Consider the following 10512-nt stretch of genomic DNA (forward strand, 5'->3'; position numbering starts at 1 on the left):
TTGACTTACCATAAGAATTTTCGCCTTCAGACACTCTCCTTCTCCCATTAATTTACCTTATTTTCCTTTGTTCAGTCAGTTTGAGTCTAGCATAGTTTGCAGCAGAAGAGTTACCCTTGACAATGAAATGATTAGTGTTCATTTAGCCCCTTTTGTTTGATCAGAAGAATTTTTAAAAGCAAAATGTTTTATTCAAGTAGAGACCGTGGGGAGTGAGTATGGGCGCGTGTCTGTATGTGTGTGTGTCGCACCTCTTCCTCCCCTTTCCCCTCTTTAGCAGCGGAGCGAGAAGGCAGTAGGAGTACTTTCCCACAACAGTCGCTACCCAGTCCTTGGAAGGAGCACACGTAATGAGACGTGCTCTAGTGTTTACCGGAGACTAAGGGGGAATACTAGGTAGCCGGGTCAGTTCCTTTAATGGGGACAAGTGAGTCATTATCGGTCGTACTCCCGGGCCTGTTTATATAGGATAGGAGTCTCCGTAGTAGTCTCCCGGTAAGTGTAGTTGTGAATTACACACTGCACCCAGGGAAGCGATTGGGTAGTAGTTTTTGTGTCTTTTGTTATTAATCTTTTTTTTCTTAAATGCTAATGCGGACTGGTGCAGTTCAGCTGCAGAGAACCTAAGTAATTAGCAGCGTAGTAAACTTTAATTGAAGAAGAGGAGATAGTTATCTGGAAAATTCTGTTGAAATGATAAATGTAGAAATTGAGTTTTCGAGGCATTAAACATTACCAAGTTAATTTCTACCCCAATCAGAAATTTTAGAGGCATCAGAAGTCAGGCGTTCTGTGGCTTCACAGCTAAGTGGATAACAAGAGAGAACCATGAGGAACACCACTGTTTTTATACTTAGAAGAAGAACAATGACCGTCTAACACAGCAGTAACAGGAAATTTCATGTGAAGATAAAGAGAGAAGGGTAATTAGGAAATTAAAGTTTTGTGCCGGACTCTATCAAAAGCTTTTGATATGTCTAAGGCAACTGTGAAAACTTCACCAAAATCTCTAAAAGATGATGACCAAGATTCAGCAAGGAAAGCCAGATCACTAGTAGAGTGACCACAAAGAAACCCATACTGGAGATCAGATAGAAGGTTGTAAAGTGAAAGATGTTTAACAATCTTCTTCTTGAGGATAGATTCAAAAACTTAAGTGAGGCAGAAAATTAAAGCGATAGGACGGTTGTTTGAGGGATTAGAGCGGACACCCTTTTTAGGAACAGGCTGAATGTAAGCAAACTTCCAGCAAGAAAGATATGTGGACGTTGATACTGTTGGAGGAGTTTGACTAGGCAAGGTGCAAGTACAGAAGCACAGTTTCGGAGAACAATAGAAGGAATCCCACCAGGTCCATAGGCCTTCCGAGAGTTGCGGCAAGCAGGGGCATGGAAAACATCACAGCTACGAATCTTATTGGATAGCATGAAGTAGTCGGAGGGTGGTAGAGCGACCGGAACAAGGCCTGAATCATCCAAGGTAAGATTTTTAGCAAAGATTCGAGCGAAGAATTCAGCTTTAGAGATAGATGTGATGGGAGTGACAAAATCAGGTTGAAATAAAGGAGGGAAAGATGAAGAAATAGTGTTATTGGAGATGTTTTGGGAGATGTTTTTAGGTGCCAAAGGTCATGATGGGAGTTAGATCTTGAAAAAATTTTGACATTTTCTATTAATGAAGGAGTTTTTTGGCTAGCTGAAAAAACTGATTTGGCATGATTCTGGGCAAAAATATAAACTGCATGAAATTCTGGAATTGGAAAGCTTAGGCATCTTTATTGGGCCACCTCTCTATCATGTATAGCACGAGAATAAGCTGTGTTTAACGAAAATTTGCAAGTTTTAGATCGACAGAAAGAGTGTAGGATGTACACTTCCACGCCAAACATCTCAGAAAAGGGGCTACTGTCAGTTGCCTCAAATATATGTTTCGGTGAGGAAAGAAAATGAGGTTTAGTATAAAAGTTTTTTTTTTTTCTTATGCAGGAAGGATACTGGCCAAGGGCAACTAAAATCCAATTAAAAAAAAAAAACACTGAGATGCCAGTCCCATAAGAGTCCAGAGTGGTAGTCAAAAATTGAAGGATAAGTGTCTTCAAACCTCCTTCTTGAAGGAATTCAAGTCATACGAAGGTGGAAATACAGAAGCTAGCAGGGAGTTCAGGAGTTTACCAGAGAAATAAATGATTGAGAATACTGGTTAACTCATGCATTAGAGAGGTGGACAGAATAGGGGTGAGAGAAAGAAGAAAGTCTTGTGCAGCGAGGCTGCAGGAGGAGGGGAGGAATTAAGTTAGCAAGATCAGAAGAGCAGTTAGCATGAAAATAGCGGTAGAAGACAGCTAGAGATGCAACATTGGGGTGATAAGAGAGAAGCTGAAGACAGTCAGTTAGAGGAGAGGGGTTGATGAGACAGAAAGCTTTTGATTCCCTTGTACAGAGTTAGCAGCTTGTGGGGGTGCGAAAAACTGGCGGAGACGTCTCAGAACGCCTAACTTCATAAAAGCTCTTTTAGCTAGAGATGAGATGTGAAGTTTCCAGTTCAGATTATAAGTAAAGGACAGACCGAGGATGTTCAATGTAGAAAAGGGAGACAGTTGAGTGTCATTGAAAAAGAGGGGATAATTGTCTGAAAGGTTGTCTCGAGTTGATAGATGGAGGAATTGAGTTTTGAAAGATCAGAAGTCAGGACTTCTGTGGCTTCCCTGCGTGAAATGTTTACCTCCTGAAGTGTTGGACATCTAGGAAACGATGTGGAAAAGTGGAGTGGATAGGACAAGAAATTTGGTTTAGAAGGTCAATGATGAATAATAAGAAGAGAGTTGGTGACAGGACAGAACACTGAGGAACACCACTGTTAATAGATTTAGGAGAAGAACAGTGACCGTCTACCACAGCAGCAATGGAACGGTTAGAAAGGAAACTTGAGATGAAGTTACAGAGAGACTTTGTGCCAGACTCTACCAAAAGCTTTTAATATATCCAAGGCAACAACAAACATTTTACCAAAATCTCTAAAAGAGGATGACCAAGACTCAGTAAGGAAAGCTAGAAGATAACCAGTAGAGCGGCCTTGACGGAACCCATACTGGCGATCAGATAGAAGATTGTGAAGTGATAGATGATTAAGAATCTTCCTGTTGAGGATAGATTCAAAAATTTTAGATAGGCAGGAAATTAAAGTAATAGGACGGTAGTTTGAGGGATTAGAACAGTCACCCTTTTTAGGAACAGGCGGAATGTAGGCAAACTTCCAGCAAAAAGGAAAGGTAGATGTTCACCGACAGAGATGAAAGAGTTTGACTAGGCAAGGTGCAGGCAAGGAGGTACAGTTTCAGAGAACAATAGGAGGGACCCCATCAGGTCCATAAACCTTCCGAGGGTTTAGGCCAGCGAGTGCATGGAAAACATCATTACGAAGAATTTTAAAAGGTAGCATGAAGTAGTCAGAGGATGGAAGAGAGGGAAGAACAAGACCTGAATCGTCCAAGGTATACTTTTCAGCAAAGGTTTGAGCGAAGAGTTCAGCTTTAGAGATAGATGTGATAGCAGTGGTGCCATCTGGTTGAAATAAAGGAGGGAAAGAAGAAGCAGTTATTGCAGATATTTTTGGCTAGATGCCAGAGGTCACGAAGGGAGTTAGATCTTGAAAGATTTTGGCACTTTCTATTAATGAAGGAATTTTCGGCTAGTTGGAGAACAGACTTGACATGGTTCTGGGCAGAAATATAAAGTGCATGAGATTCAGGTGATGGAAATCTTAAATACCTTTTGTGGGCCACCTCCCTATCATGTATAGCACGAGAACAAGCTGTCTTAAACCAAGGTTTGGAAGGTTTAAGTCGAGAAAAAAAGTGAGGAATGTACGCCTCCATGCTTGACACTATCAGTTCTGCTATGCGCTCAGCACACAAAGACACGGAAGCAGTAGTCATTCCAAGGAAAATCAGCAAAATACCTACTCAGGTCCTCCAAACTAGCAGAGGCAAAACGCCAGAGGCACCTTCGCTTAGGGGGATCCTGAGGAGGAATTGGAGGGATAGGACATGATACAGATATGAGATTGTGATCGGAGGAACCCAATGGAGAAGAGATGGTGATAGCATAAGCAGAAGGATTAGAAGTCAGGAAAAGGTCAAGAATGTTGGACGTATCTCCAAGACGGTCAGGAATACGAGTAGGGTGTTGCATCAATTGCTCTAGGTCGTGGAGGATAGCAAAGTTGAAGGCTAGTTCACCAGTATGGTCAATGAAGGGAGAGGAAAGCCAAAGCTGGTGGTGAACATTGAAGTCTCCAAGAATGGAGAAAGGGAAGAGAGTCAGAATGTGCTCCATTTTGGAAGTTAAGTTGTCAAAGAATTTATTATAGTCAGAGAAACACAGATAAATTAAGTTTGAGAGTGAGTCTGTAGTCGTAGCCATACGGTGAAAAACTCGGAAGATTCAAGAGCGTGAGCATGAGAGCAGGTTAAGTCGTTGTACATATAAAAGCAACACCTACCTTTGGATCGAAAATGAGGATAGAGAAAGCAGGAGGGAACAGAAAAGGGGCTACTGTCAGCTGCATCAGACACCAGAGTTTCAGTGAGGAAAAGAATATGAGGTTTAGAAGAGGAGAGGTGGTGTTCTACAGATTGAAAATTAGATCTTAGACCACGAATGTTGCAGAAGTTAATGAAGAAAAAGTTGACGGGGATGTCAAGACACTTAGGGTCGTTATCAGAAGAGCAGTCCGACCTGGAGACATTTGTGTTCCCTCCCCAGATGGGGACTCCAAGGCTGGTGTAGGAGTCGCCATGATAATTTTGAATTTTTCAGTGAAGGGTGTGTGTGTGTGTGTGTGTGTGTGTGTGTGTGTGTGTTATTAGGTGCTTGTAGTTTTGTGTGGAGGAAGAGAGTTGTCTTTAGAGGGCAGGCTGTGACTGTCCCTTTGTGCTGTGAGATACAAAGGCAAACGTTCAATGAGGTCACAGCTGGTTTTAATGATAAATTCACAGCACTCCCTGATCCAGTGTTTTAGACCTCACTGGGAGTAATTATCGTTTCGGTAGGAGGTGTTCTATAGCGAATGTTGCAGACATTAATGAAGAAAAAGTTGAGGGATGTGTGAAGACACTTAGACCGATACCAGAAGAGCAGTCTGACCTAAGGACATTTGTAGTGCTCTTCTCAGACAGGGACTCCGAGGCTGGTGTAAGAGTTGCTATATTTAATTTTAAAAAATGTAATTAGGTGCATGTAGCTTTGTGTAAAGGAAGAGAGTTGTCTTTTGAGGGCAGGTTGTGATTGCCCCCTTGTGTTGTGAGTAGGGTTTCCTTCCCGGGATCCCGAGATCCCGGGATCCCGGGATCCCGGCCATAAATGGGCTTTTTTTCCTTCCCGGGAAATATGTGAAATCCCGGGAAATCCCGGGAAACTTCTTTTTATTATTTTTTTCTTATGTCAGCTAAAAAATACGAAAATGTATGAGAGAGAGAGAGAGAGAGAGAGAGAATGCCTGGGCTGGAAGCGAGACAGCGATGAGCTGAATCAGCTGACGAGCGACGACACGTACCGTTCTCGTACACTTCTTTGCTTTGGTGGGCTTCTGGCGCTGAGTCAGGTTAGTCTGTTCTATTCTATCCCTGCGTGAAGGTGTGTAACGTGTGTTAATTGTGTAATGTGAAATTATTTCCTGTGGCCTGCTTCATGCTGATTGCTAACATCCTCATTCCTTTGTCCTTACCATAATTCTACTTCGGTGGGGTGAGCCTGAAATAATACAGTGTAAAAACTAGAAAATAAGTCGCCTGTTCCTCATAACTGTGTCTCTGAATGTGAGTTCGTTATTGAATTTTCGTGTTACAGACTACAAATACGGGGTCTCTCACATGGATATGATTTATTGTGACAACAACATCCTTATAGGGAATATAGAGAATGTTTTTTTTTTTTCAGGTGATTTACTGAATTATCTGACTCTACATAACCATTAAAATGGCAGACGAGGCAGAAGCAACAACCAGTACTGAGTCTTATGCATGGAAATATTTTGAAAAACTTAAATGTGAAGAATCGTCACGATGTAAAAAGTGTCATGCAGTTATAAAGTGCAGAGGATGGTCTACCAGTGGTATGATCCGTCATCTCAAGAGCAAACATTCAATTGAAAAAACAGAAAATCTCAAACGTCCTTCAGACAGGTCTCATGATAAAGATACGAGTGAGGTGAAGAGGAATTCTGTGCAACAGAAAATGACTGATTTTTTGAAAAAGGAGGAGACGAAGGAAGAAATCGTTGGGAAGCTAGCTGCAGTAGATGGATTTTCCATAAATGCCATTGCCAAGAGTGAGTTCATAAAGACATCAATGCTTGCAAGGGGATACAAATTGTCTCAAAGTCCAACTCTTGTTATGGATCTTGTACATAAGCAGTACAATGTTGCAAAAGAAAGGGTGATATTTGATATTAACAAAAGGAAGAATGTTGGGGTTAGGTTTGGATTATCTCTTGATGAGTATACTTCACTAAAAAACAAGAGATACATGAACATAAATTTACATACTAGTGATACCTTTTGGAATCTAGGAATGGCTAGAATTACAGGTTCACTACCAGCAGAGACTGCAGTTGAGGTAGTTGAGAATAAGTTAGCCGAGTTTCAGGTAAACTTGGAAAGAGATGTAGTTGCATGTGTAACTGATGGAGCCAGCGTCATGGTTAAATTTGGCAAACTGATTAAGACCTGTCATCACATGTGTTATGCTCATGGAATACATCTTGCTGTTTGTGATGTTCTTTACAAGAAAACAGATGGTAACTTAGTTAGTTTGGAAAGGAGAAATGTTACCCATCTCCAAGAAGAGGAAACTGATGATGTGGAAGCTGTGCCAGAGGAAGAAGAGTTGAGTAGTATGATAGAGGTGGTATCAGATGAGGATTTGGAAAATATTAGGTTAGAGGATCTGGAAGATGATGAAGTAGGGAACATAGATTTGTCTGTCACCATCAACAAAGTCAGGAAAATTGTAAAGATTTTTAGAAAATCACCCACAAGAAATGAGAAGCTGCAGATGTATGTTGTTAGTGAATATGGCAAAGAACTGATGCTAAAACTCGACTCAAAGACAAAGTGGAACAGCTTGCTAGACATGCTAGAGCGATTTCTCAAAGTAAAAAACTCAGTTGCTAAAGCTATGATTGACTGTAATATGGAAATGAACATCACAAATGGGGAATTAAAAGTGCTGAATGACTTAGTAACAGCACTGCAACCAGTGAAACTAGGGGCAGAGAGGATGGGATGCAGAGGTACAACTATTCTTAGTGCTGAAGGTGTGTTTTCATTCATGTTGAAAGAATTGAATGAACAAAAGTCATCATTTTCAATGAAGCTGCAAAATTCTCTCTATAGCAGAATAAATGAAAGGAGGAGTGCGGTTCTCGTAGGCCTTATGAAATACCTGCATTGTGGTAAGGCTTATAACAGCTGTGAGGAAAGATTACCATTAGCTTTACCCCGTAAGTCTGCCATCGTGGAGTCAGCTAAACAGCTGTTAGGAAGACTGTTTCAAGTAAGTGATGAAGAAGCTACAACTAGTGATAATGTGGAAACATCTGTAAATCAACAAAGCTCACTCACTGATAGACTCCAGGCAGCCATAGATTAGATTCAGACACAAAGTACAAAAAAGAGAAGTGAATGTAACTACATTGGGAAGGAATTCAGTGTATTTGAGGCAACTGGGGACAGAACACAGAATTTAGAAAAATTGTTCCAGGCTCTCAACTCTGTACCACCAACGTCAGTTGAATCTGAAAGGGCTTTTTCAGCAGCTGGCCTTTTTATTACCAAACTAAGATCAAAGCTCAGTGATCGTAGTATTGACTGTTTGTGCTTTTTGAAGAGTTATTTCAAAAATAATTCTTAGGGTGTATGACTGCATTTGCAGCTGTGATTTTTTTTTTTTTTTTTTTTTTTTTTTATCTACAGGCCATTCCATACTCTAGCATTGGGTGTTTAAAGTCCCACTTCCCTCTTTTCGTTTACCATGTCTGGAAAGTTGGGCCTAAATTCCAAATATTCTTTTTATGATTTTGTATGTGCATTACGGAATTTTTATTTTCTTCAGCTTTATTCAAATACACTGGGAAAATACCAGATAATATCTACTCTTCTTTAATTTCAGGGCATTTCGGAACTTTCAGTATTTTCATTTATTTATTTGTTTATTTATTTATTTATTTATTCACTTTTTAGGTTTTGTGGAATATGGTGTTCAAATTATTTTACATATGTTATTGAATATATGCAAAAGTTATTCCATAGTTTCATTTTCTGTGTAGTTTACAGTCTTGTGGAGCAAGATGGCTTGATGGGGGTCAGTGGAGGTGGCCAGTGCTACTGGCCAAGCTTCTATATGGATATGGTAGTATGCAAAAATTCATATTCTATACGTATTAGGAAACTCTATGTCATTTAAAAATACTTATTTCACACTTTCACAGGGTAAGTAACAGCGTATTTTTTCTGTCTTTTGTTGTGCCCTTGAGTCGCTCCTGTTACTGTAAAAAAAAAAAAAAAAAAAGTACTACTGAGGTTCATTTACGAATTACGATAGAGAAGGAGTATTAGCAAACATTATCTGCTACGGGAAATCCCGGGATCCCGGGAAATGTCTTGATTTTTCCCGGAATCCCGGGATGCTATAAAATCCCAAAAACAGGAAACCCTAGTTGTGAGACACAAAGGGAAAGGTTGTGAGGTCGCAGCTGTATATTTTTCCTTTAAATTCCTCCTGCTTCTCCTCTTCCCTTAGGCCAATAGACTATATTGGCCTTGCTTTTGCCGACCCTCTTTTTTATCTTCCACTCATATGCAAATCCATCATCATCATCATCATTACAATAATAATAATAATAATAATAATATTATTATTATTATCATTATTATTATTATTATTATTATTATTATTATTATTATTATCATCATAATCATTATGATAACAACATTAATAATAATAATAATAATAAGAGTAGCAATGATGACGATAACACTTCAAAGCTGCATTGTGGCAAGAAAAAACAGGAACATAACAGGTAACTTGAACAACAAATAATAAAAAGGAACACAAACCAAACACAAAAGAACAAGAAAAGAAAACAGAAGAACAAACAATTAAACAAGAACAAAAATACCACACCTGCTCATTAAGACTCACAGGTCAGGTGTGCCCACACTAATTAACAAACATACCTGCATACACCAGCACATTTTAATTAAAGCGATGTAATAGCATTCCTATATGACATGTATTGTAAGCAGCAGCAGCAACAAGAGCTGATATAGTAGTAATGGTGGTAGTAGTAGTAGCAGTTATAATAGTAATGTTAGTAGTATTAGTAGTAGTACCACTAGAAATAGCAGGAGGAGGAGGAGGAGGAGTAAGAGAACTGTGTTTTGTGTGAAGTGTTGTATTTCTTCCCCCACACCTGCAGGAATTTTTTTTTTCTCATCCACGCATCTGCAGGAGTCATAATATTTTGTTACAAATGCAGCACACAATTTATCGTCCACACACTGCAGGAGACAACAACTCGTCGACACACCTGCAGCACACAATTCCTCGTCCACACACTGCAGGAGACAACAACTCGTCGACACACCTCCAGCAGACAATTTCTCGGGATTATCTGATGTCTGTGTATCAACGTATCTTGCTCATAACTGCAGACTTATCATAATTATACTTTTTTGTATTATATTTCAAAATTTTTACTTTTGTTTCACATTCCGCATTCCTACATACAACCTGGTTTGTTGCGAAGTGGAGTCTGTTGACTGTGTGACGCAGTTTGCTCGTACAGTTATTACCAGTTTTCTGAGACCCACTTTGGAAACAAATAAATAAATAAATAAATAAAACTCCAGCAAGCAGCTTCAGTATCCTTGGCAGGCAAGTTGTGGTGTGTCCACACATCACATCACGAGAAGTGAAGGACAATAATCCAGTGTTGCCAGGACACATCTGAGATAAGTGTGCGCCGCCGTGTGCATGAAGACATTGGGTACAGAAGATCCTGCAGCAAGTCAGTTGTCACCCGTGGCAGACCAACAGAAGCACTGCTCCCCGAAACAAACACGTTGTTTAGGAGAAGGAAAGTTGTTGTTGTTGTTGTTGTTGTTGTTGTTGTTGTTGTTGTATTATAATAAAGTGCAAATTTTCAGTGTCTCCATTTTTTTTCATTTCACACATTCTCTCTCTCTCTCTCTCTCTCTCTCTCTCTCTCTCTCTCTCTCTCTCTCTCTCTCTCTCTCTCTCTCTCTCTCTCTCTCTCTCTCTCTCGGCAGTTTCTTCTTTCGTGTCTGAAATTAACAGCGCAGTACAATCAGGTTTCCTTCTCCTCCTCCTCCTCCTCCTCCTCCTCCTCCTCCTCCTCCTCCTCCTCCTGCTCTTCCTTCTCTTCCTCATTCTTCACTTTTTTGCCAATCCATTATCATCTTTATCATTAGAATCATCACCAGTATAATAA

General features: G+C 40.0%; 1 protein-coding gene across 1 annotated transcript; it reads left to right on the plus strand.

The window, feature by feature from the left end:
- The first annotated feature begins 5315 nt into the window (after positions 1–5315).
- Positions 5316–8714, plus strand: LOC135092873 (uncharacterized). The gene is made up of 2 exons (XM_063991623.1): positions 5316–5601; positions 5937–8714. Exon 2 carries the CDS (start codon positions 5976–5978, stop codon positions 7647–7649), a length of 1674 nt encoding a protein of 557 aa, XP_063847693.1. The 5' UTR covers positions 5316–5601; positions 5937–5975; the 3' UTR covers positions 7650–8714.
- Positions 8715–10512: the final 1798 nt, after the last annotated feature.

Source organism: Scylla paramamosain, chromosome 41 (assembly GCF_035594125.1).
Source record: "Scylla paramamosain isolate STU-SP2022 chromosome 41, ASM3559412v1, whole genome shotgun sequence".
In the NCBI taxonomy this organism is placed as follows: Eukaryota; Metazoa; Arthropoda; class Malacostraca; order Decapoda; family Portunidae; genus Scylla; species Scylla paramamosain.

Excerpts from the sequence above, each read along its gene's own strand:
- LOC135092873 (XM_063991623.1), top strand. The coding sequence starts at position 5,976 with ATGGCAGACGAGGCAGAAGCAACAACCAGTACTGAGTCTTATGCATGG.